The 27,183-nt window shown below is 45.3% G+C and overlaps 2 protein-coding genes across 3 annotated transcripts; one reads left to right on the forward strand and one right to left on the reverse strand.

The window, feature by feature from the left end:
• Nucleotides 1–6,710: 6,710 nt before the first annotated feature.
• tmem68 (transmembrane protein 68) lies at nucleotides 6,711–10,154 on the reverse strand. The gene is made up of 6 exons (XM_062987984.1): nucleotides 9,785–10,154; nucleotides 9,505–9,672; nucleotides 8,733–8,926; nucleotides 7,718–7,778; nucleotides 7,497–7,636; nucleotides 6,711–6,987 (listed from the first exon to the last, which is right to left on the reverse strand). The coding sequence occupies exons 1-6, from the start codon at nucleotides 10,110–10,112 to the stop codon at nucleotides 6,883–6,885; spliced, it is 996 nt and encodes a 331-aa protein (XP_062844054.1). The 5' UTR covers nucleotides 10,113–10,154; the 3' UTR covers nucleotides 6,711–6,882.
• A 3,999-nt stretch (nucleotides 10,155–14,153) lies between these two features.
• tgs1 (trimethylguanosine synthase 1) lies at nucleotides 14,154–25,730 on the forward strand. 2 transcript variants are annotated; one of them, XM_062987498.1, is made up of 14 exons: nucleotides 14,154–14,512; nucleotides 15,344–15,408; nucleotides 15,578–15,765; nucleotides 16,151–16,399; nucleotides 17,049–17,487; nucleotides 18,451–18,577; nucleotides 18,663–18,749; nucleotides 19,771–19,939; nucleotides 20,020–20,281; nucleotides 20,684–20,848; nucleotides 22,778–22,921; nucleotides 23,396–23,612; nucleotides 24,429–24,507; nucleotides 25,393–25,730. In XM_062987498.1, the coding sequence occupies exons 1-14, from the start codon at nucleotides 14,403–14,405 to the stop codon at nucleotides 25,504–25,506; spliced, it is 2,415 nt and encodes an 804-aa protein (XP_062843568.1). In that variant the 5' UTR covers nucleotides 14,154–14,402; the 3' UTR covers nucleotides 25,507–25,730. The 2 variants fall into 2 exon arrangements, with proteins under 2 accessions (XP_062843568.1, XP_062843569.1); XM_062987499.1 differs by having other exon boundaries at nucleotides 17,052–17,487.
• The last annotated feature ends 1,453 nt before the right edge of the window (nucleotides 25,731–27,183 follow it).

Below are 27,183 nucleotides of genomic sequence, written 5' to 3' on the forward strand. Positions count from 1 at the left end.
ACAATCAGGTGCTTCGCTTTTTTTTCTTTTCATAACGTCTCGTCTCATCAGGGAATATTTTTAAACAGAAAAGTCTGTTGTGCTTTCAGATCAAGGTCAAGATAGGATGGTCAGGGGTGGCAGTGCCCACTCCAGTGGGTCCAAATACGTATAAATAAACGTATGATCGGCTTCTCCAAGATAGCCGGGTGGAATATTCTGATCTACGGTTAGATCTACGTGATTGAAACTCTGGGCGAGCAATCAGATGCCAGAAGGAGTCAGTACCACCCTGGCCACCTTATATATATATTTACATACGATGTCCATAAAATGGCCATAACACGTCCATAAATCAGTGGGATTTAAAACGTAGTGACACGATACAGCGACCCGGTCTCATGCTGATAAACCGGGACACAAAAAAAAAACTCGACTGAAGGGTGCTGAAGCCCACGAGTCTGACATCAGCAAACTCTCGCAGTGCCAAAAAAAAACCCGGTCCATCGTGGACGGACAGAGTGGACGTAACGGACCGGGGTTCTCTGCCCAGGACTGTATTTAACACAGCGGGGCAGCGTTTCAATCATCTACTTGAATACTGTAGATAAAATCTAGAAAATACACACACACACACATAAACACAAGGAAGCCACGCGGGACTGACCCGGGTGCGAAGACGTACTGTAACTTCTCTTCGGGAGAAGGAACCAGGCCAAGGAAACCACCTCCTGGCAGCTCTGCTCTCATCCACGTGTCCCGAGATGACGGAAAACACACACAGAGCAGCCGGGAGCGGACGAGGACGGACCACACCCAACCATCATAGAGATACGGTGTTCTTTCTTTACAGTGTGGGTCGATCTCGTGGAAATAAAACACACCACTGTATCTTTACATTTGCTAAACCCATCGTCTAACGTACGGTAGAGAGAGAAACGTTCTGGTCTGTGTGTTTTTGGTTTGGCATGTACGGGAGATGGGCGGGACGCGAGGCGGCGACAAGCACAAGATATGAGCACAGTGAAACGTTTAGAAGTTTATAAGCTGGAAAAAACGACCGACGCACCCTAAACGTGCCTGTTTAAACTGTCGGGTGTTTATTTTGTTGCTAAGCACATAAATGAATGCACACGCACCAGACGTGCACCGAAAATCGATTCTACCACACACCGCGATATGAAACAGCGATATACGTTACCATGAGCCATGCGCCACTACACAAAGAAAACAACCTTGTGTTGGGGTTGCAGTCCGGATAAACGTACCTAGCATCCATTGTAGGTCGTTTCAAAACACCTAAAGCTAAATTATGTTGTGTGTTCTGCCTACCGTATTAGAAACACACCACACGTTTACAGGTTGTGGCGCAGCGCTGCGGTGAAAACGACTGAACCTACGGAGTCTTCGCTTAGTATTATAACTAGGGCCCAGTTCCACGTTTCACATCAGTCATTAAATGACACTCATAAATAAAATGATAGAATAAATAGAAGCTACGATACACAGCGCAACGACCTTAATAGCTACCTTGAATGTAAACCTAGAACATCAAGCGACGGTGCGTGGCTTCATGTTCTGTCTGAAATACCAAAATTCCCGTCCATGTTTTGACCCCCTAGGTCTCAGTTACCCAGTCATGTTTGTAGCTGCTTTACTTCCAAATTTTGGAAATTTTGACTGAGCGATTGCTAACTGAATTGCCGTAGGATCGCTAGGACGCCTCATAGTGCAGATTAACCAGTAAACGTGAAGCACTTGAACGCGGCACAAATTAAAAACGCTAAATCGCTAGACACAAACATTAAAGTTACATAGACATCCAATTGCGTTATGCTTCCTCTCTACTGGTGCTGACCCACCCGGATTGAGGAGAGCGAATTAACACACGTGTGCAGTAGCCGACCGCATCTTTTCACCTGCACGAGGCGAGTTCATATGCGATCAGCCTTGTGCACAGAGAGCCACACCCTGATCAGCACAGTATTCCTCATCTCTGTGCAGACGCCATCAATCAGCCAGCTGAGGTGGTAATTGCATCAGTTATGAGGAACCCTGTCCGGCTCCCTCTCTGTATGAACAACAGCCAATCGTCGTTCATGTAGCCACCCAGCCCAGCCTGATGGCAGAGCTGAGATTCGATGCGATGTGTTCGAGATCCCGGCACCTGAGCGGCCTGAAATGATGTTTATAGTAACGTTGAAGGCTTCGCCGGTTGCGTTTCCGTTTCGCAGTCAACAATCAGAAGACGTGGCGACGTTCGTTAACGGACCGGGACTGTTACTGCGCATCGATTTACTGTTTTATTTTTTTACTTTTATACGCGTGTGCAGACTGACAGCACGAAGATCAGATCCGAACGACAGGGCGAGGGTTAGCGCCCGAGAACTCCGGAGATCAGTAGAAGTGGAAGCACAGCAGTGGTGTACAGACGTCCTGGGTGTTTCAGTCGTAGCGCCAGCTCGTCGCCGTGACCCGCCAACGGCTGCTCAACTGTAAATAAATGTATGCAAATGTACATGTGTAAAAGAACATTCCTCTCTGGGCGCGAGTGTAAGAGGGCGTGTGTGTCGACTAGAAGCCGAGGAGACGCTACATTCAGATCAATCTAAACTAGTGTGGTGTACTTGACGTATTAAATGGGTAAAAAAAAGAAAATATTAATAATAATTGCAAAAAAGATGATCAAAACTGTTCATTATTGGTCTAAGTTGCATTGTGTGATGAAAGTGCTTAAAAACGCATCGACTCTGTTATCTGGTTTTCTTAAAAATTGACGAGTAAGAGCAAACGAGCATTACGTTTTTTGTAAATATTGGATTTTTTTGTAAATTTTTATTTCATTCTAATGCAACACAAAGTACCAAATTCATTTAATAAAGTACACTGTGGTCATTTTATACGACTCCATCGCTTTCATTCATTCACAGCTCTCTCGCTCGTCACTGGACTGCCAGGAAACCACCGCTGGCGTTACAATGGATGTAAAAAAGTATGTATTTGTGCCACAAGTATGTAGACACCTCATTTCTTTTTTTTTTCTATTTTATTTATGCATTTTTCTCCCAATTTACCGTAGTCAATTTGCATTCCGCTGCTGGAGGATCCCTGATTACAGTCGAGGTGGGTAAATTGCTGCTCACGCCTCCGACGACCTGACCCCTCTTCACCCATGCATTCTGCACTGGCATCTCTATCTGCTAATCAGGGTCCTTACACAGCGTTTGAAGACCCCACCCACATAGTCCGGTCATCCCTCCCCAGCAGAACCGTGTCTGCTGCAGGCACTGTCAATTATGCCTGCTAGAAGGCGTCCAGCCGACCAATGGCAACGCTGAGTTTCGCACCGAGGAGTTCAGAATCTCGGCGCTGGTGTGCTAGCGGAATATCCCGCTGTGCCACCTGGGCACTGACACCTCATTTCTAACCACACTACATGGGTAAAAGTATTGGGACGCCGCTTCTGATTTTTGAATTCATGTGTTTCAGCCACGATTGCAAACAGGTGTAATAAATCAGTTATATAGAGAAAACGATGCTTCCAAATTTGCAGCAACAGTTTAGGGAAGGTCCCTGTGCACAAAGCAAGCTCTATAAAGATGTGAAAAAAAGCTTCAGTGTCCTGCACAGAGCCTGACCTCAGCCCCTTAACCCTGTTCATTAACATCAGTGCCCAGCCATAATGAATAGGCACAAATTCCCACAGACAGACTTCAAACCCTGTGAGAAGCCTCCTCAAAAAAGTAGATGTTCCAGCTGAAAAGATCAGAGGTCACTCAGTTTTAATACCGTTTGTTTTTTAAATGGGACGTCCGGCAAGCTCATGGTCTGGTGTCCAAATACTTTTGGCCATATAGTATAGTGTAAATGCAATGCAGTCTGGGTAAACCCAGACAGATAGAAAGTGAACGTGCTTTGGTATAAGGAACTTCAGTGGCCTGTACAGAGTTCGAACCTCAAACCAACTGAAGACATTTGGGATGAATTAGAACCTCGATTGCAGCCCAGGACTTGAAGAGAACCGGAAAAGTAGGTTGCACAACAACATGGGCTCAGGTGACCAGGTAGGAGCGGGTAACTACTGTAGGAGGGTGTGGTGCCTCATCCAGGACGAACTGGTGCCTGACTCACAGCAGCCCTGACCAGAATTAAAACCGGAGCTTGTGTCAGAATGGCTGGTGTAATATAGCGATGTGCCTAGAAGTGTTCAAAATCCAGCCACTTCAAAGGACGCTAACCTAAAGGCTGTGTTCCAATAACAAAGCACAAATCACATGACCCAGAGTTTATCAAAAAATAATGTTTATTGTTCAGTTTCTTCACGGTTTGGATGTAAAATAAATGCACGATATTCAGAAGCACCGGACGTTACACAGTTTGGACTGATGATCATGCCAGGCTTTCACCCACCACAGCCATGGTCATGCTTGGTCTAGAAAATTTTTTTAAGGATGTATTGTGACCTCACATCAGCCGATCACTGTTTCATCCATCAGTCAGGTAGGACCACCGTAAAACTACAGATTTTGGGTACACAGCAGCTCCCTTACACACGCCATCGACCACGCCCTGCAGTGCTGACGGTCCATTTCCAGCTAACACGGTACGAGAGAAAAACACGTTTACAGATGAAGTCAAAAGTTTACACACACTCGTCACGTCAGTCTTGGAATCTGATTCATTTCAGAAACGTTGGGTTCAGAGATCAGCCAAAACATTAGGACCACCCTTGAAAACGTGCAAGGTAAAGCCTAATCACGTGGGTTCTTCAAAAAGCATTTTAACTTTTTCAGCACTTTAACTCTATTCATTAAGAATTTGAGCATGTGGCCACTGATGCGCCGCTGCTTTCACATCATCATCACATGAAAATCTTCTTTCCCTTAAAGCTTCTTTGAGTGTCCAAAAGACGGAGCTAAATCCAGACTATAAGCGTCTCTCAGACGCGACCGATTACTCCTCCTCCCACCCTCACCGGATACTTTTTGAAGGTCCCTCGTATTAGATGTGGGTCTGATGGAGGTTCCTCGTGGTTCCCGTGTTGAACGCAGCAGATCTGATGAGCATAAAGACCTGAAGCACTTTCCTAAAAACCAAACATTTATCTACAGACGACTGGGTTAAAGAACCCACAAACGGAGAACCGCAGACGGGTTGTTGGGCGACCAAGACTCATGTATCTTTGAGGATGTGTAGTCCTCTACACGTGGTGAGGTGAGCGTGTCACAACACAGTGCTCAAACGTTTATGAGGTCACCCCTGCCTAAAGAGGACACGCAGCCATCAGAACTGGACATCGGAGCAACTCAAGAACTCTTTCCCACGATCGTATGGACGGCGGGACATGTGCGTCATTTACCCGGCGCATTAGGAGGGTGGCCCTAATGTTTTGGCTGATCGGTGTACACAGTAGGCGTAGAAATTAAAGTATTAAAATAATAAAATTTAGTGACTTAATACTAAAAAAACACCTTCAGAAACATTTAGTTTTCAAGCAGATTTGAAGTGTATCAGTCATTGTGCTGGTCTGGTCTGTATCACAGGAATGTAAAAGTAGTTTAAAAAAAAAACATAAATTAATAATCACGTGTGCAGGTACGTGCTGACCATGCAGCATTTTTTATCTCTGTCCCGCTGTATTTGTAGTGTATCTGTGATCAGAACAGACAATAACTGCAGAATATCAAATTCTATCCATAAATATTAAAATATCACACACAGAACCGGCTGCACAGATCTGGACCTTGTACTGAATGATGTGGATCAGTTCATGTAACCGGTTGGCCAAGTGAGGTAAAAAAGAGGGGAGAGTTTTGGCTGTAGGACCTTTCTAAGCCAGTGTGTCTGTGTAGGTGCCCATCCGGCTGATAGCACAGCTGAACTGGTAGGCTAGCTTGTTTTAGCTGACCGAACGTAAAGCAAATCCTGCTTGCTAGGTTCGTTTGTATAAATAACGCTGGACGTGGCGCAGCAGGCTAGCCGGGCACTTGACAGACACGACTGGCTGTGTCTGAGGGAGGGAATGCCGGATGGGGATTCACATCCTGGTTGCTGCAACACTGACCCCTACTGTCCGTTTGAGGAATACGGAGTGAACAGTGCGGCCCTCCGTACGCGCTGAGGCTCTCTGTAAGGATCCACCGCTGGCTGATGTGAAGATACGGGTATGTCGGGTATGTCTAAATTGGGAGGAAATCCCCATAAGGGTGGGATCAGTCAAAAATGGCCAACATTGTCCTTCCTGTCAGTCTTACAGTCGGCATATATGAACAAAAGTATTGGGACACCGCTTCTAATTATTGAATTCATGTGTTTCTACCACAAATCAATGGTTCTAACTTTGCAGCAACAGTTTAGGGAAGGTCCTTCTATACTGACATAAAGAAGCGGTTTAAAGACACTCCAGTGGCCCGCACAGAGCCGAGAGCTGCCATCTTTTGACTGAACGGGCACAAATTCCCATACAGACATACTTCAAAGTCTCGTGAGACGCTTCTCACAAGAGCGGCTGGTGTTCCAGCTGAAAAGATCACACATATAGATCGCTTTGTTTTTAAAACAGGACATCCAACATGCTCACGGTAAGGTGTCCAAATACTTTCGGCTATATAAAGTAAATGCATCTCACATCAGAGTCCATTCATATCAACCGTGTTCGATTAGCACCCCGGAGGTCCTGTTTTTTTGGCAGTGGTCCGTCAAACAGATCAAACAAAGTGTGCAAATAAGTTACGGATTAAAAAAAACGAAACACCGTGTTGTGACCCGCGCGCCACACACAACACGGACACACACCTATATTAAATACCACTGTTTAGGGTGGACAGTCCACGCCCCGAACATCAGAAACACCAGAATTTTACACGTCAGGGATTTTACCGCAGTAACACTTCCAGTTCAGAGTCATTCGTTTTTGGGGCGCGTGTAGAACCGCTCCAGGAGCGCCCGCAGGATGCTGCCTGGCACTTTCTGGTGCCGGTCGATGAGTGCTTGGACTGCCACTTGTACCTGAGGAAGGAATAATCAGATCAGGGTAATAATTAGTGTCCTAAATTTAATTCATATGAAAGCTCATTAATATGGAACACGACTCCGTCCCAACTTTTTTGGAGTGTGTTTACATTTACATTTACGACATTTAGCAGACGCCTTTATCCAAAGCGAGTTACAGTAGTAATTCTGAGCAATTGAGGGTTAAGGGCCTTGCTCAAGGGCCCAACAGCAGCAATCTGGCAGTGGTGGGGTTTGAACCAGCGGCCTTCTGGTTACCAGTCCAGTACCTTAACCGTTTACAGAATACAATAAAATTGATCCGAGAAAACTCTCTGCGGTTAAGGTACTGGACTAGTAATCAGATGCTTGCTGGTTCAAGGCCCACTGCTTCCAAATTGCCACTGTCGGGCCCCTGAGCAAGGCCCTTAAGCCTCAATTGCTCAAATTATTATAAGTATTCAGTCATGAATGTGACTCGCTTCGGCTCCATATCCATGTTCAGTCGTGTCTCTCGGGTGCCGTACCTTGTCCGCCAGCTCGGACGCCGTGAGCCCCGGGTCGTACGGGATGGGGTCGCCCAGGTAGGTGCGGAATTTGACGGGAAACCCCCCGTAGACGGGCGCGATCGGCAAACGGAACCTCTCGTAAACCCACCTGTAAAATCCTTCAGGGAGAAACAAGCAGCGATTAGTCGAGACTCTTCCAAAAATCATCGGACTGAAGTGACTGTACGGGGGGGACTTACTCAGATTTCCCAGGGAGCGGAACCCCTCTCTGATGTTTTGGGTAAACATGGGAATGATTGGCTGCAGAGAAACGACACGGGGGGTTATTTAAAGGATTGTGGAAGCCAGTTGTTATTTAAACGTTGTACTAGCGAGCTTAAGGATGGGCACTGAAATCCCAAAACTGGCAGGGAACTTTCCTAAACCTCATAGCTGAGCTCACAAGTCCACATCTCCCTTGAGGGGGCGCCACTGCGGATCGTCTCGGCCTGTCCTCAACATCCGGATCAGTTGTCTCTAAGCGCCCTTAAGCATGGTCAACAGGCCAGTCACTCCTGGGTTGAATGTGTTTAACTGTTACACATTTTATTCATTCACTGTGGTTCGGTGGAGTCTTAGATCCGTATAGCGTTTCCACACTTACACTCGTTCCAGGCCCGAGTCTATCTGGACCCAGAGTTTGCTACGATTGAGCATGCATGGGGTGTGGCCCTGGGTGTGGCCCTGGGGTCGATACAAGGTGTCCCTTAATCCTGAATCTCATAAACTAAGCTCACAAGTCTGCAGCTCTCCGCTGCTCCCAATAGGGGGCGCCACGGCGGATCGTCTCGGCCTGTCCTGAACATCCTCGTCATGGATCAGTTGTCTCTAAGCCCTTAGGAAATGTCAACAGGCCAGTCACTCCTGGGTTAAACGTGTTATACTTAGATCCTTATAGTGTTTCCTACACCCCCATCTATAAATCTCCTATTTGGCCGTCCGGGTGGCTCCATCCTCAGCACCTTCTCCTGACAGATCTCTCGTCCCTTCTCTGCACATGCTCAGACCGTCTCAATCTGGCCTCCCTACTCTCACAAAGATTTATTTTGCTTGTGTTCTGATTAAACAGCTAAATTATATTAATTATCGCTCATTGTCATACTGGACGCCCCTCCTGATGCATCCCTCCTAATTCTATCCGGGCTTGGGACCGGCGCTGAGAGCGCACCGATAAATGCACGACCCCCAAAAGACTGTCAGAAGTGTAGAACGTACCACTTTGGAATCGATGGCCACCTGCGCGAACCCCTTGCGTTTCCCCCACAGCAGCGGGTACGTCTCGTCGCTGAACAGGGCCTCCCGGACGCCCCCGGGCGAGATGCCCAGCAGGTGCCCGCTGCGTAGCGCCCTCACGCACTCCTCCTGCGGCCCGTGGATCACGCTGAACACCTCCAGCAGAAGCTTGAACCCTGGAGGAACCGAAACGAAACAGGCAAGCTGTAGTTAAGGTACTGGACTAGAAATCTGAAGGTCGCTGGTTCTAGCCCCACCACTGTCAGGTTCCTGCTGTTGGGCCCTTGAGCAAGGCCCTTAACCCTCAATTGCTCAGACTGTATACTGTAACTCGCTTTGGATAAAGGCGTCCGCTAAATGCCAAAAATGTAAATGTAATGACACGAAGCTGGGATTAATAACATACTAATCAGGAGGGTGTGCACAAACTGGGAACAGAGTCAGTACGTGATTCTATCAGTCAGTACGAGCTCTGCTGGACACCTAGTCTGAGGGAGGGACGGCTGCAGTTACGACCTCTGCTGGCTGATCACTGTCACTGCACAGAGACGGGGGGGGGGGGGGGGGGGGGGGGGGGCGATCTGTGTGTTACTCTCCGTATAAACCTGCTTAGTGCAGGTGAAAAGAAGCGGTCTGTACTGCACACGTGTCGGAGGGGGCGTGTGTTAGTCGGTCAGGAGTGGAGGTCTGCAGCAGTAGAGGTGGAATACAATCTGGGAATTGGATACGACTAAAAATATTTAAAATAATGTACCTGGGATCTTGAACAAGAAGTGATCGGCCACCGAGTGACAGACGCGGCCTTTCTGAATGATGACGCACGCCAGGAAGTAGTAGTAGTCGATGGGAATGGCTCCGTGATAGTAGACTATGAGGGCGGGACCTTCGTCTGGGATCTTCTCCAAACCGTGGATCTCGTAACCTGTAGCAAACGAGGTTTAACACGCTGTCCAGATACTTTTGGTCATTTAGCGTAGGTACTGATACCAATTCAAGCCCCCGGTTATCCTATAGCCACGTCCTGCCGTACCCACCGTGCCATATGGCTCCGTGTCCGTCCCACAGCATGGCCAGGGTCTTGCGCGCCCCGTCCCACAGGTTGTTGGAGTACGCCTCCCTCAGCTGGTTCTTGCGTTTGTACACATGGAGGAAGAGGATGGACAGGTACAGGAGGATGACGATGATGAAGGGCAGGATGAAGACGATGACCAGCGGCGTGAACACCCACAGCAGGTACTCCAGGAAGCTCAGGTAGTCCTGGAGGTCGCCCTGAGCCGCCCAGTTCTCCCAGACCAGCGCCAGACACGTCAGGACGCCCACCGAACCGTTCCCAGACCAGCACGACTCGTTCAGGTCGAACATACTGCCACTGCTGCTGCTGCACCGTCCCTGTGCCACAGCGGCAGCCGGCGGCTCGGGCTCGGGCACCTCGGTCCAACTGGCAGACCTGAGGTCAGCAAAAGCAAACACCAAGCAAAGGGTAAAGTCCTCGTATCATAAACAAAAGGAAAGATGTTAGAATGGAGCATTAAATGTCATTTTTTACATCCCTGCTCTGTTCTCAGACCCCTCACTGCACCCCTGTTGGGTTTAGGCTTTAATATTTAATATTTAATATCATTATGTTGCTACGTAACCTAAACACACCCACCTCAGCTTCAGCTCACGTACAGATGGCATTACATTTCATTATAAGTTTTAAGATCTAAGATTTAATTTTCAGAGATTTGTGTGTGTGTGCGATTTCGTGGATCAGTTGTCTCTAAACCCAAGAAATGTCAACGTCAGTCACTCTTGGATTGATTCTGTTACACTGTTATACATCAGTTATATAAATAAAGGCTAGATAAAGGCTCACTGTGGTTCGGTGGAGTCTTAGATCCTTATAATGTTTCCACACTTCCAGGCTCAAGCCTATTTGGACCCAGAGTTCGGTACGTTTGAGGTTGTGTGACAGCAGTTTTTAAACCTGTGTTTGGCCCTGGGTTCGATATCGGGTCTGTCTGGGAACGAGAGGTAAAAGCGATCAGCCCTTGAGGTCTGAAATCGAGTCATGCCATTGGCTGAAAGCGTCCCGTTACTTTCGGATTAAGTACTTTTACACTGGCGAGGAACAGGACCACTTCTTTAGTACTCAAAGTTTCCACCCAATGAGCTTGTATTGGTTCTCTGCTGAGCTGTTACTGCTCCTAGATGTGATCCTTTTAAAATAACAGCACCTACACATGACCTGGGAAGCTGACGTGGGTCAAAAAGTGGCATTTTTTTTTTATAGTGGCAGGTTAAAATCACTAAACAATTCAGTACAGCACACACCACTAGTACCTAAATCCATTAGTTAGGGGGTGTCCACATACTTTAGGCACGTACGGTTAAAATCAACAGGTTACAACATAATTGATATTGAGATAAGTCAAGATCATCGAGACAAATTTCCTTTCTGCATGAAGTGACAGTTTGGGTTTTCTTCCAGACCTTGACAGGAGACCACTGTTCCATGTAGTTTGAAAGTAAAGCAGTCAAATGATCCCTTTTTATATGAGCACATAATATCCGTCCATTACGTGTGTATGTATCTTTAGATTTCAGCTGTAGTGCAGAATTTGACTGTAATCAGCACTGACATGTAAACAATGCTGCATTAAATCGTCGATTTAACCGAATGTCAAGTATCGACCAGCCGCTCACTGTAAATCAGCCCTGAAAATCTAAACCTGCTCACATTATCTACAGCTTTATTAAAATACAGCTAACATTTCAATTCAATATGCATATAATATAAAAGCCTTACTTGTTTATATTCCGCGTTATAATGCACTAAATAACCTTAATAAAAGACACATAACTGTTTCTGTTACACTGTTTTCCTTCCGGATTGTGCAGCCCGGCTTTCATTACATGTGACACCCGAATGTGACGCGCACAAACACCGAGCGCTCAGGCAGGTACACACTTCAAAATAAGAGCCAAACCCTGAGTCCTGGATGCCACACCACTGCCAACACACTGTGGAATAGAATAGCTTTATTATCATATCATTATATACAGGTGAAAGTGCAATTAAGTTCGTTTCTTTGCATATTTAGACTTGTTTTGGAGGGTCAGATATTATGTGGCACACATGAAGCCTGGGGGGTTAAGGGCCTATTTAGTGGCTTTGATTTTATAGAATAGAATAGAATATAATATAATAGAATAGAATAGAATAGAATAGAATATAATATAATATAATATAATATAATATAATATAATATAATATAATGGAATGGAATGGAATGGAATGGAATAGAATAGAATAGAATAGAATGGAATGGAATGGAATGGAATGGAATAGAATAGAATAGAATAGAATGGAATGGAATGGAATGGAATGGAATAGAATAGAATAGAATAGAATAGAATAGAATGCCTTTATACCGGTGTGCAGTACAATAATATTCTTTTTTTGCATATCCCAGCTTGATTGGAAGCTGGGGTCAGGGCGCAGGGTCAGCCTGGAGCATAACAGTCTAGAGTGAAAATAATACAAATATTACATATTACATATACAAAACACTAATATTACATTACTCATCAGAAATGCTTGATATTAACTGAGTAACTGAGTCTAAAGTTAAAATAATGTAAAAATAACAATATAAAGGCTTTTATTTAGAAATGACACAACAGAATTGCTTAATATTAACTGAGTGACATCTACAGATGGTGTACTATCATTATGAAGTGGAATTATTGTGTGGAAACTAAAGAATTCTTTTTAATAACAGTCTAGAGTGAAAATAATACAAATATTACAATATAAAAGATCTTTATTTAAAAATGACACATCAGAATTGCTTGATATTAACTGAGTGACATCTACAGATGGTGTACTATCATTATGAAGTGCAATTATTGTGTGGAAACTAAACAATTCCTTTTAATAACAGTCTTTATTGAAAATAATGGAAATGTGACAATATAAAGGCCTTTATTTAGAAATGACACATCAGAATTTCTGTCAGGTTATTACCATCTTTTTTTCAAAGCTTGAAATTGTATCCCTATTACAGTTTGCAGGAAGAAATGGGTTTATTCATTTTTTCATTTTTAACTGATACATTTCTATATTTTTAACTGATATATTTATATATTTCAACTGATATATTTATATATTTTAACTGATATATCTATATATTTTTAACTGTTTTCTATATTTTTTAACTGATAAATTTATATATTTTTAACTGATATATTTATATATTTTTAACTGATATATTTATAAATTTTTAACTGATATATTTATATATTTTCACTGATATATCTATATATCAGGCCGGTGGGCCAGTGATGGCTCAGTGGTTAAGGTCAGAGTCAGAGTCAGTCAGAGTCAGAGTCAGAGTCAGTCAGTCAGAGTCAGTCAGTCAGAGTCAGAGGTTTTATTGTCATTTCAGCTACATACAAGTACATATTGAAACGAAACAGCGTTCCTCTAGGATCACGGTGTAACACGGTACAAAAAGTGCAAGACAAAACAGTGCAAATACAACAATAATACAAAAAATCCTATAATAAATAACTACAAAAGATATTCCTAATTATCCCTAATCTAAACAAGTAATTAGAAGACAGGACTAAAGACAAGTGTTAGTACATGATGGTGAATAGATGGTACAATGGTTCCTGAGGTAGTGACATGTTGTACATTAGCAGCGTAAAATTGGCAATGCAGATAAGGTGCCTAAAAAGTAGATATGGTGCAAAATACAAGTAAGGTGCAGAAATTATTGTGCATTTCCAGGAGGTGTGCAAAAATACAAGTAACATAGTCAAAAATGCAAGTAACAGTCAATACAGATCAGTGTGTGGCAGCAGAAAATTTCCGGAGGAAATTGTTACAGTCCTGAGTTTAGAAGTCTGATTGCTTGAGGGATAAAACTGTTACATAGTCTGGTTGTGTTAGTCCGGATGCTGCGGTATCGTCTCCCAGGTACTGGACTAGTAAACAGAAGGTTGCCGGTTCAAGCCCCACCACCACCAAGTTGCCACTGTTGGGTCCCTGAGCAAGGCCCTTAACCCTCAATTGCTCATTGTGTAAGTCGCTTTGGATAAAAGCGTCTGCTAAATGCTGAAAATGTAAATGCACTTTTAACTGTTTTCTATATTTTTTTACTGATACATTTATATATATTTTAACTGATACATTTATATATATTTTAACTGATATATTTCTATATTTATAACTGATGTAGTCACGTTCACGTCGTCAGTGACTTTATCAGTTTTACCAGACGCTATTACCGTAATGTTTAGTATCCGCGCATCCTCAGAAACAACGTGGGGGGTGGCTTACCGCAGTTATACTATGTAGTGCGCTAGTATGCAGTACAGAGGACTTTTATTCTGACGGGTGATTCCCCACAATCCCTGATAATTATAAAACTGGGTCTGAACCATGTGAGACAGAGATCTAAACTGTTGTTTATTCCAGAGGTTTTATTATATTAATTTTAAAGCTTTATAAGTGTGTAGATTTTATTGAGTGTGTGTGTGATGCGGTAGGTGTGTTGATGTAATACACGCTGTGAGCTGATGGGTTAGTGTGTGTGTGTATCATCATCAGTACTGCAGAATCACTCTGATTTATCTGATTTTATGATTTAAATGTAAATAATGATCAGTGATGAGAAGCTGCAGGTGGTTACAGTAGCTGAGATCTTCTTTCATCAGTTTGTAGGAGAGGAAATGACGATTCACTGCTTTTGCTCCAGAGCTTTCGTCAAGTGAGTATCAGAGAGACTGGTGAGAGATGTGTACACTTCTAGGTGACATGCATTGGGATGTCGACCCTGCCTCTTGTTCTGTGTTCTGTTCAGTATTTAAAACTGTATTGTTTTGGCTCTTGTTAAACTGATTCCTGTTTGTAGTGCTTATAATCGATCAAGAGAGTCTGCCATGTTTTCATTTGTGAGCATCGAATATTGGGGGTGAACTGAGGGGCTCCTGGGGCGCGTCTGTATTACATTAACATTTACATTAAGCCTTTATTCAAAGCGACAGTATACTGTCTGAGCAATTGAGGTTTAAGGGCCTTGCTCAAGGGTCCAACAGTGGCAGCGTGGCAGAGGTGGGGCTTGAACCAGCAACCTTCTGCCTACTAGACCGGTACCTTTACCGCTAGGCTACAACTGCTCATACATTTTGCTGTTGGAACGTAGTCCTTCTTTAGATGCTCATTTGTTTTCCCAGTTTCATGGCTCCAGTGGGTAGCACTGTCGCCTCACAGCAAGAAGGTCCTGGGTTCGATTCCCAGCTGGAGCGGTCCAGGTCCTTTCTGTGTGGGACTGTGTGCTCCAGTTTTCTCCCACAGTCCAAAGATGTGCAGTCAGTCAGGTTAACTGAAGATACTAAAGTCCCACTAGGTATGAGTGTGTGTTTGCGCTGTGATTGACTGACGACCCATTCAGGGTGTTTCCCACCTTTCGCCCAGTGATTCGGACCCACCGCACTGCGACCCTGACCAGGATAAAGTGAATGAAACAGACAGTGAATGAATTAATGAGATATTTCCAGTGTAAACACGGCTTTAAATCTGTCCATGTTTCTTCTTTCAGCGATCGAGAACTCTATCGATCTGACAACAAATTTCTACGACCCCTGACTGACAGCAGCTTGCCAGGTACGTCTGCTCGCCTCTTTTATCTCCTGGTTTTATTCACGCTGGTTTGGGATTCGCCTGCCAGCAGGTCACAAACACATTTTGTCATCATTTGTGGCTAAAGTGTGTTTTCAGATTCTCATCTTTTATTTAAACTTGCAGCTTTAAGATCCTTTTTGTGTCTAAATAGTTGATGATGAAGAGAACGATGAGGAGAATGATGATGAGGTGGAGGAGGAGGAGGAGGAGGAGGAGGGAAGTTGTTCAGAGGAGGAGCTGTTGAAGGAGGAGGATACAGTTCTGGATGAAGAGACCCTCCTTATGACCAGTATGGGTCTTCCGGTGGCGTTCACCAGCTCATCAGCTCACAAGGGCGCAGTATGTTTGCACGTCTGCTTTTTTTTTAACTCATTTGTGCTGCTGGGATCCAGGGTTCGAAGCTTAGCTGTGCTCTTGACTGGCTGTGTCTGTAGGGTGGGGTGGTTAAACAGGTTCCTTCGTGAGGGGCGGTTGATCGCGGATAGTAGGAACTGGTCTGAATCAGCTAGAACTGGTGTTTTGGAGGTCATACAATGCAACTGAAGCAGTTTTTGTCATGTACACCACTTCCCAGTAACACCCCACTGTAGCAGTATTCCTGGAATGTTGGAATATGACTAATGGCAATCATGCCTTATGCATATCTACACGTTCTAATTAATTCTGTATTATTACTTTTAGTGTAAATTGACATTCTTCTTGCACAACTTTGATCTTCTCCAAGGGCAAGAACGGATATATTCCACGTCGAGCTCAAAAGAAGAAGAGTAGCTTCGACCGCTGGGAGACCCCCAACCACGAAACCCCACAGTTACCCCAGGAGGCCACTGATGATGGAGAAACAGAGGAGGAGGAGGAGGAGGTGCAGGAGGAGGAGGAGGTGCAGGAGGAAGAGGAGGTGCAGGAGGAGGAGCAGACGAGGGCCGTCGTGGACGAGACCCGCGAGGAGCCAGAATCTCGTGCTGATTCAGATGTGAGTTACACAGCATGGACAAAAGTATTGGGACACCTCTTCTAATTTAATGTGTGAAAATCTAATGCGTCCAACTTTGCAGCAGCAGTTTAGGGAAGGCCCTTTTCATGTTCCAGCATGCCTGTATGATGTAGAATTAAGTTTTGTTTATTAGAATTAAAATCAAAAACATCTCTGGCTGATCATTCCATCTCCACCATACTTTACAGTGGGCGCTGTGGTAAGGGAGGATCCATTGATCTAAAGTCCAGTAGAGGTTTACTTTGTACCGTTTCCATCTTGAGCTTCTGTGTGGCGTCCCAACCATGGAAACAAACTCAAGAAGCTCCTGCTGAACGCTTCTCGAGCTGCTGATTTTGTGTCCACACACTGAGAACTTAGTAGTGAATTCTGACGTGCTTTGTGCACTCATTTGAGCTTGTGTGACCCTGGCTGAGCTGTTGTTGCTCCCAGACAACTTCATTTCACCAGAACGGCATTGACAGCTGGTCGAAAACATGGATGAACTGCATTCTGTGTAAATGCTGTACTGAAAGCAAGTAAGATTGGTTAAAATAGTCTAACCCACTTAGTGGTGTCCACATACTTTTGGCCAGATAGTGTTAAATGGACGACTTGCAGATTGAACGCGTGTACTCCTTTTTCCCAGCAGGCCTGGCTGCAGTACTGGAACCTGCAGGGCGAGAACCTCCTGTGGAGCAGCTGGGTGGAGCGACACCCCGAATTCTGCGGCGACTCCCCCGCGGCGCCGTGGGACCGCCCCGAGTGGAGGCAGCAGTGGGAGGAGCACGCCGACCGGACGTATGTGTATTACTGGGAGCAGTTCAGCTACTGGGCTTCTCGGGGCTGGACCACGCAGGAGACGGTCGGGGACGCCGCCCAGGACGAGGAACGGCAGGGACGGCCGGACGTTCAGGAGGCATCCGGGGAGTCGGGGGAACCGCCGGAACCACTGGAAGGAAACGGCGTGGGCGTGGTCCAGCTTATCGAGAGCCTGAACTTGAAGGGAGGGGAAGGTGAGCATACTGGTGAACCTCAGGATGGAGATCAGGAAGGACCAGCGTCGTCCAGCGGAGTCTCCTCTGAGAGTGAGTACTTAAAATACACTATTTCCGAAAGTATTGGGACACCTGACCATGAGCTTGTTGGGTCATTCCATTCCAAATCCATACTCACTTTTTGTAGCACTCCTCTGGGAGTCCTTTCTACAAGACTTTGGAGTGTATCTGTGGGGATTTGTGCCTGTTTAGTCAAAACCTGACAGTGTTTGTATGTGTGGAACAAAGGAAAGGGCCTTCCCTAAACCGTTTCTGCAGTTTGGAAGCATATTATTTCCTTCATAATATATAACTAGTTTATTACACGTGTTAGTTGCAGTTGTGGCTGGAACGTGTGGATTCAGTGTTAAGTGGTGTCCCAATACTTTTGACACTTTTTTTATAGTGTATAATTAATTAATTCATTTATTTATTTATTCATCCTGGTCAGGGTCACAGTGGGTCCAGGTGCGATGCATTAACACACACAGGACAAGACGCTGATCTGTCGCATCTATCGCAGGGCCTCAGCCAGACATAGCCGGTCGTGTCTGTCCGTGGATGCCCGACCGGTCGACAGCACCGCTGGGATTCGAACCCTGGATGTTATACTAACCCTCGATTTTAACAGAAGTGCGTAAACAAATCAGCTTCCTGTTTTAATGCTGTAAGAGGAAGAACGAACGGCATCAGCAAAGCAGAACTTCTTTGCTTAATTTCCCAGAAGCACACCAACCACGCTCATAACCTCCGGCACGACATGAGAACCTTAATGAACCTGTCTCAGCAATTAAACCCCGGGGTGGTGCCGCCTGAAGCAAAAAAATTGGGTCACAGTGAAAAATAGTAATAATGAACCCTACAAATCCTAACAGGCACGAACACGACATGAGCTTGTACACGAGCGCCCCCTTGTGGAGGCTTTACGTCACCCTGGTGTAAGGTGCGTACACGCTGGACTCCGGAGCAACGGTTAAAAGTAACACAGGCATTCATGTGCTGTTTCTGTTTCAGAGGGTGAAACGAGGCCAGGCTCCGTCACCGCGGGGAGCGGGCGTGGCCAGCCGGTGAGGAACGTCTCCGATGACGACGACAGCGATGAAGACGAGCCGCCGGAGAGAAGAGCCAAGCTGAAGAGCGGGTGAGTCCTTAGCATGATGCTAGGTGGCGGTACGCTGTTCCATTCTCGCCGCTTGACCTCGTTCGTTGTGATTTTGCTTTTCTAGTCATGAGCTGGACGTTGAGGAGCTGGCGCAGATGCCCGCTGACCGGGCGTGGGAGAGTCTGGGGCTCAAACGGGCCTCTGAACACAAGTAAGACCTGCACACGTGACTTATGTGGTCAAAAGTATGTGGACGCCCCTTAATAAATAATAAATAATAATTGAATTTAGATAGATAGACAGATATGTAGACAGACAGACAGATATGTAGACGGACAGAGAGACATTTGTAGATAGACGGACAGACAGACAGACAGACAGACAGATAGACAGATTTGTGGACAGATTGATAGACATACAGACACAGACAGACAGATAGATAGACAGTTAGATAGATAGACACAGACAGACAGATAGATAGACAGATAGATAGACAGTTAGTTAGATAGACAGTTGGATAGATAGACAGACAGATAGACAGTTAGATAGACAGACTGACAGATAGACATACAGACAGATTTGTGGATGGATAGATAGACATACAGACACAGACAGATACAGACAGATAGACAGACAGATAGATAGATAGTTAGATAGATAGACAAATAGACAGAGAGATAGATAGATAGTTAGATAGATAGACAGACAGGTAGATGGATATGTAGACAGACAGACATACAGTATGTTGATAGATAGACAGACAGACAGATATGTAGACAGATTGATAGACATTCAGACAGTTAGACAGATATGTAGACAGATACAGACAGACAGCTAGATATATAGATAGACATACAGACAGTTAGACAGATATGTAGACAGACAGATAGACAGAGATAAATAGACAGATAGATAACAGTTTGGGGAAGTCCCCATTTTCTTTCAACATGATTATGTCCCTGAGCGCAAAGGATTGTGGGTTGTGAGCTCGGCCTTTTACTTCTCTTCTAACATCAGAGCCTGGCTTCACTGTCTCATTGATTAAATGGGCACAAATTCCCACAGACACACTCCAAAGTCTTGTAGCAAAGTCTTCCCAGCAGAGTGGGCAGAGAGAGCAAGTCACTATATAAATGCGTTCGGCTTCGAAACGGGATGTTCCACAAGCTCACGGTCACATTTTTATAGAATGGTTCTAATGTTTTGGCTGATGGGATGTGCTGCTGCTGCAGGTTCGAGAGCGTTCTGAGGTTCCGCGCCCAGGAGCAGCGCGAGGGCGCCGGGCGCAGGAGGGGAAGATGGAGACGGAAAGCCGCCTGCAAGATCAACAAGCACGTTTTCTTCACGGAGGACGGCGAGGACACGAACGCGGAACCCAAAACCAACCCGACGATGCAGAAGGTGAGTGGCGTCACGAAACGGCTTTGTGAGAAATGAATCGAACGGTAAGCCTATTTCTATTCTAAAACGTTCACTTCTAGGTGCAGAGTTTCCTACAGGCGGTCCGGTCCGAGCCCGACTCCACGGACACCCCATCCCCTGTGGTGGACGGTACGGTGAGCGGACGCGGCGCTCTGCACCCACAGACACGCGAAGAGTCCAGGACCCCCGAGCGGCCGGAACCCGAGACGCAGACGTTAGCCGAGGGGGAATCGGACGCGGAGCAGAAGTCCGGGAGGGAACTGGTGCACCTGGAGGTCCCAGATTACCTTCGTCCAGATGATCCGGAGGAACAAACCGAGGGTCAGCAGGCCACTTACATACTTTTCATATGGACAAAAGTATTAGGACGCCCCTTCTATACATTATATGCTTCAGCTTTGCAGCAATAGTTAAGGGAAGGGCCTTTCCTGTCTGTTCCAGGGAGCTTTGGAATGAACTGGAACATGAACTGGAACGTCAACTGAGGCTTTCTTGACCATTATCTGGACTGAATAGGCACAAATTCCCACAGACCAAGCTCATGGTCAGCGGTCCGAATACTTTCGTCCACATATCATATCAGTAGCCCTCTTTTTTTCGTTCCTGAGGTGTTCCTCATCCTGCTGTGACACATCTGGAGCATGCTGATGAGCTTCTGAACCATCCTAGCCAAAAGAATCTGGACTTTATTCGTTATTTTTGTATTATTTATCGTTTATGCAGAGGCAGAGAAATCGTTAAAGAAGAAGAAGAAAAAGAAGGCCAGAAGAAGGAAGAAGGACGTGGACGTTCCTCCTGAGATCGCGGCCGAGCCGGAGCTGGCGAAGTACTGGGCTCAGCGGTATCGACTCTTCTCTCGATTCGACGAGGGGATCAAACTGGACCACGGTGAGTCGCCCGTAACCAACATCAGTACGATTGTAAGCCTGACAAGAGCGCTGATGATGAACATCCATGTTCATTTCTAGCAATGTGTGTTTTTGGGGGCACCTAGTGGTTGAGAGTGGAATTGCATTAAATTCTGCATTATTCTGCACCCGTTGTGCTTTTCCGTGCCAAAAATGTGCATTTATTTTATGTTCTGATTTGGAACCGTGCTATATTTAGTCGTCTGGCGGTTTTAGATCACTTTGCTTATGTGATTTGTAGAATATTCTCCACAGCGCCCCCTTGTGTTCAAGCAGAGACGATGTAGAAAATGATGCACAAAGCAACTTTAATACAGACTCCAGTATCCTAACCTTAGCCACAATTAATAGCTCCAGAATGAATCAGAACATCAACTGAGGCTTTCTTGACCAATATCTGGACTAAACAGGCACAAACTCCCACAGACATACTATAATAGCCACTCTATTTTCCAGCAAGCTCATGGTCAGGTGTCCAAATGCTTTTTTCCATACACAGCGCCCCCGTGTGTTGGAGCAGAGACCACACAGGAAAGAGTGGCTGGTTAAAGCGTCCGGGCGTGAACAGGAAACCGTGTTATGATGGTGGCTGCAGCAGGTGTTTTATTCTCAGGGGGACGAGGGGTTCGAGACGTGGAACAGCGGCGATGGTTTGATGGAGCTGAAGCAGATGGTGTTGATGTGCAGAAGCTGGAGGACACGCTCGGTTAAACTTTCCATTATCTAAGTGAACCTCGCTCACGCCCGTCTTCAGCGTTCAATCACAAACGAAGAAAAATCATCATCAGAGAGACGCGCTGTACGGGCAAAAGTATCCGGACGCCCCTTATAATCATTAATTTGTGTGTTTCAGCCGAACAGTGGCTAACAGGTGTAATAAATGAATTATATAAAGGTAATTACATGCTTCCAACTTTGCAGCAACAGTTTAGGGAAGGCTATTCACTGTTCCAAGACATGCACAGAGCCCTCACCTCAGCCCCCACTACAGCTTTGGAACGTCAACTGAAGCTGTCTTGACCAACATCAGCGCCCAGCCAAGTCTTGTTCCAGCTGAAATGATCACACAGAGGTCACTCTGTTTTAATATTGTTTGTTTTTGATATGGGACGTCCGAAAAGCTCGTGGTCAGGCGTCCAAATACTTTTTTGGCTGAACTCTAAAATGCAAACCTATGGACAGTTTAGGGGAGCAAATCCACCTTCTGCAAATTTTTTGGAGAATAAGAGGAAGGACTCAAACTCAAACAGACTTAAAAATGATAATAATAATAAAACTAATATAATAAAAATAAAACTAATAATAATTAATAATAATAAAACTAATAATAATAATAATTAATAATATAACGAATAATAATAATTAATAATAATTAATAATTATAAAAATAAAAATAATAATAAAATAATAATAATTATTATTATCATTATTGGACTGGAATTAACTGAAATAATATTAAATATTATCATCTTTATTATATTTATTATAAGTAATATAGCTATTAGTATTATAATCATCATTATATGATTATCTTTATTGTTGTTGCTACCATTAATATAATTTTTTTGTATTATTTATTTTATTTGTATTATTATTATTATCAGTATTGATATTATTATTAGAATTATTGATATCATCGTTAAAATTATTATTATTGTTGTCGTTGTTGTTGTTGTAATTGTTATTATTATTATTACATTAATAGTCGTTTACTGTGAACATGTCAGTCACTGGGAGATCAGATCCTCCGATGGTTGGTTGACCAGTTCCAGTTTGAACACGGCAGACTTTGTGCTCAGTAGATCTGATAGCGTGTGTGTGTGTGTGTGTGTGTGTGTGTGTGGTTGTGGTTGTGTGTGTGTGTGTGTGTGTGCGCGCGTGCGCGTGTGTGTGTGTGGTTTCTCCTCAGAGGGCTGGTTTTCCGTCACGCCTGAGAAGATAGCCGAGCACATCGCTCAGAGAGTGCAGGACCCGTCCCAGACGCTGCTGGTGGTCGACGCCTTCTGTGGCGTGGGTGGAAACGCCATCCAGTTCGCCCTGACTGGGAATCGGGGTACCAAAATCTTACAAATGTTCCAAAGTCTATGTAGCACCAACAGGGATTGAACCCCATATTTAAGCACGTTGGTTTAGACGTGATGTTTAAGTGTCCACATACTTTTGGTCATGCTGTAATTCACAGTTTCATCCAGTTTAGTGCTGGACAGGGCCTGGCAGTGCCCACAAACACTGGTTTACTTTCTCACTCTCATTTGGGGCTGTTTAGAGCCACCAATACACCTTCTGCACGTTTTGGGAGACAAACCTGGGTGCAGGAAGATGCCAACGTCCTCACAGAGTGTGGCAGGAAGCGGATCCAGTCGTGCCACCATCCTGCCCTGTGAACACCACCATGCAAAACCTAATTACTCCTAATCTCTGTCTGTCTGTCTCTCCCTGTGTGTGTGTGTGTGTGTGTGTGTGTGTGTGTGTGTGTGTGTGTGTGTGTGTGTGTGTGTGTGTGTGTGTGTGTGTGTGTGTGACTCAGTGATAGCCGTCGATATCGACCCCGTCAGGCTGGCGCTGGCGCAGCATAATGCCACCGTGTACGGTGTGGCCGAGAGGATCGAATTCGTCCAGGCGGATTTCTTGCGGGTAGCGCCGCGGCTCCGGGCCGACCTGGTGTTCCTGAGCCCGCCGTGGGGGGGGCCGGAGTACCTCAGCGCTGACGTCTTCAACATCCAGACCATGATGAGCCCTGATGGATATCCTTCCTCGTGTGCTTTGGGTGTAACCTTATCTTTAAATCAGTCTCTTAAATCAGTACTCGTGATGATTTCTGATTGTAAATAGGACCAGTTTGACGGCAGTAATGTATAAGCACATGGAACAGTGGTCTCTTTGCCAAGGTTGGGGGAAAATACCTGAACATGAATGTAAGCTGCTGTCCACAGTCGGAGCTTCTTTCTTACCTGAGCGTCCATGCTGATATAAAGCTCGCTTGACTGTGGCGTCGGCTCTGTTTCTGGTGTGGCGTAATGCTAAGAGCCACACTGCTGGTACCAGCACTGCCTGAGTTCCGGGGGTTCGAATCCCAGACTGGGCTTACAAATATTAGACCTAGCCATTAGGGGTCACGTATCGGTGCACCCCGAGTGCAGGTCCCAAGCCCGGATAAAGAGGAGGGTCGCACCTAAGGAAGGGCGCCGGGCATAAAAACGATGCCAACTTAAAGATGCGGTCAAATGAGACCACTGTTCTATTGTTCCAGTGTTGTGTGGGTGCAGTCGAAGGAGCCCCTGTTTATACGGGCGCAGAGACGTCACCAGTTATCGCCGCTTTAATGCTGAGTGTTTCAAACCAAAAGCCAAAAAAAAATGGGTCGCAGAGAAAAATAATAATAATAATTAAATCAACAAAATAAACGAATGAACTTGTGCACAAACGCCCCCTCATGGAGGCTTTACGTCACATCTCGTAAACCACAGTGGGACCAGATTGCCACCATTTTTACATAGCGAGACACAAAATACCCCGCTGCATGCGGTATTACCTGTTTACGTTCCTTAACCGGATTGTACGTTTGAGATTTTCAGGCTGGCCAAGCTGATTTCGGACGACATCGTGTACTTTCTTCCTCGCAATGCTGACATGGAGCAGGTACGTCTGAGAAACTGGACGCACTGGTGAGAAACCAGTATTTGCGGTCAGATCGATTGAGTCGTGTGATGTGGTGTGACCGGTCTTTAAAGATCCAAAAATGTCAAAATGATTAATATTAATATTATCGAGAATTCATCGTTGAAATCTGAGAGCCTTACTAGTAAATAAGCTCCACATCCACAGCAACCCTGTCCAGGCTGAAGCAAACACTTAAAGGAATGAATGTAGAAATTTATGGTAAATGGACATGACTAACCCACTAGCCACGGCTACGACAAAACGGATGGGTTTAATCTCATTAATGCTGCAACAGCGACCCCTGCTGTCCGGTCGAGGCACTGGTACAGGTAGTGGAGGAACACATGGAGCATAGTGTGTTCCTCCGTACGCTGTACAGCTCTCGGCGAGAATCCATCTGCGACTTCACCTGTGTCCGAGGGGGCAGGTGCGAAAAGCCAAAAAAACGGGTTGCAGACAAAAATTATAAAAATTAAATCAACCAAATAATCGAATGAAATTGTGCACAAACGCCCCCTTGTGGAGGCTTTATGTTAAATCTCGTGAACCACAGTGGGACCAGATTGCTACCATTTTTTACAAAGCGGGTCACAAAAGCCCTCCAGGGGGCGACAGAAAAAGTATGGGAGGTGGGGGCAATTACTTTTTCACCCTGTTTACATTCCGTCTGCTGTCCGGTTGAGGCGCCGGTACAGGAGCATAGTGTGTTCCTCCGTACGCTCTACAGCTCTCTGTACAGGGGCAGGTGCAATTTGCACGTAGCTGGAAGCTTCTGATCGATTGTCCAGTTCCGTTTCTGGTTCCGGTTCCGGTTCTGTCCTGATGACGAGGGATTGATTGATTTTCCTCTGTGCCCGCGTGTAGGTGGCGTCGCTCGCCGGTCCCGGCGGGAAGGTGGAAGTGGAGCAGAACTTCCTGAACAACAAGCTGAAGACCATCACGGCGTACTTCGGCGCTCTGATCCAGTCGGACTCGTAGTTTTGTATTTATTTAAGGCGTGTCTGTTTAGACCTCGGACCTTATTTCTTTTATTCCGGAGGATCCCGTCCGGCGGTGCGGTTCGCTTTGTGTTTTACGTCGAGTTCTTTTATTTTAAGTGACACAGTTTTGTAATCGGACTCTTTTTAAATAAACGTTTTGTTAAAATAAAAGTGATCCCGTGTCTTTGTGTGGAATGTTGACGGTAAACGCTAACAAATGTTTCAGGGTCATAATAAAAAATAATCTTCATCTCCTACGTGTGGAACTATAATCGTTTTATTATTAATTCATTTTGAAGCAGTATTCTTTATACTTTAATATCTAATTTCTTTCATATTTAATATCTTTGCTCCTGTTATTCTGGGTTTGGATGAAGCTGGGTGTACTGGGACTAAATGTAGCTGCCGGGTGGTGGAAAGAATCCATCCGAGTCTGATCCGGCTGCTAGTGTGGGTGCCGCACAACCACATGGGTCTTGAAGACCTGGTTTCAATTCTTCTGTGCTACATTAAATTCTTCAGTGAAGGTGGAAGGTGGATTTGCTGCTCTTTATCAGCTCTAGGTGTACATAAGGAAGTATGTAAGGCTAAAATTGGTGCCCAGTAGTGCTGGACCCACTCCAACCCTGATCAAGACGAAGTGGTTACTAAAAATAATGAGTTTATGAGTGGTTTTATTTCCTTTAAGACGCCCTGATTGATTGATTAGTGTAATAACAGGACCTTTAAACTCTTGTAGAAGAATTCATTTCCCTCTAAAACGTCTTGGTAATTAGCAGGTAACTCTTTAATCCTGGAGGGATTTACCCACCTGATCTGAACTCACTCGACCTCTGGTGTTAGTTTCAGTCATCGGTTCCTACAATTTAACAATAAATACACGACATGGGCAAAAGTATGTGGACACGTCTTTCCATTGTTTAATTTTCAGGTGGATAAAATCACTCGCTCACTGTCTTAACCGCTTATCCAATCAAGGTCACGGGGGGGTGGGGGGGGGTGCTGGAGCCTATCCCAGCTTTTCAATGGGCGCAAGGCACACAGTAACACCCTGGACGGGGTGCCAGTCCATCGCAGGCAGACACACCTACACACACCCATTCACCTGTAGGGCAATTCAGTGTCTCCAGTTAACCTGACTGGGAGAACATGCAAACTCCACACAGAAAGGACCCAAACCGCCCCGCCTGGGGATCGGACACAGGACCTTCTTGCTGTGAGGTGACAGTGCTACCCACCGAGCCAATTGATAAATCAATTATCAATTAACCAACTCAACGGGCCGGCAAGGAACCTGAGTGAACAACTGCGAGATTCATCGGAATGCTGACTGTGATCAGCCCTTTTGGTCCAACATTAACTGAACTGGCACAAATCCCCACAGACACACTCCAAAACTACTTGGATTCCACATGTGCTTTAGAAGTATACTTCTGACCACATAGTGTCTACAGTATAATCCCACAGTCTGTGATTATCCACAGTCGAGCAGGCTTCATATTGCCATCGATCGCCACTGATTCCACTTCTGGTCTCTCTGATTTTGGAGCAGGGGGCAGTCATCTTTCCACCCTTGACCCTAGCAGGAGACCACTGTTCCACATACTTTTTGATTGATTCCAGTCAAACCAGCCCTCGTTCGTATGGGTGCAGAGATGCCACCACCTACAGTCCA

The sequence above is a fragment of the Trichomycterus rosablanca genome, chromosome 25 (assembly GCF_030014385.1).
Source record: "Trichomycterus rosablanca isolate fTriRos1 chromosome 25, fTriRos1.hap1, whole genome shotgun sequence".
NCBI lineage: Eukaryota > Metazoa > Chordata > Actinopteri > Siluriformes > Trichomycteridae > Trichomycterus > Trichomycterus rosablanca.

Bases quoted from the DNA above. Each gene is read 5' to 3' on its own strand.
- tmem68 (XM_062987984.1), bottom strand. From the start codon at position 10,112: ATGTTCGACCTGAACGAGTCGTGCTGGTCTGGGAACGGTTCGGTGGGC. The intron at 8,927-9,504 runs GTACATTATTTT...CGGTTCCTCCAG, and splicing joins CTTCTTGTTCAAGATCCCAG to GGTTCAAGCTTCTGCTGGAG. The intron at 7,637-7,717 runs GTAAGTCCCCCC...TTCTCCCTGAAG, and splicing joins CCGCTCCCTGGGAAATCTGA to GATTTTACAGGTGGGTTTAC.
- tgs1 (XM_062987498.1), top strand. From the start codon at position 14,403: ATGATCAGTGATGAGAAGCTGCAGGTGGTTACAGTAGCTGAGATCTTC. The intron at 19,940-20,019 runs GTGAGTGGCGTC...GTTCACTTCTAG, and splicing joins CCAACCCGACGATGCAGAAG to GTGCAGAGTTTCCTACAGGC. The intron at 22,922-23,395 runs GTACCAAAATCT...TGTGTGACTCAG, and splicing joins CGCCCTGACTGGGAATCGGG to TGATAGCCGTCGATATCGAC.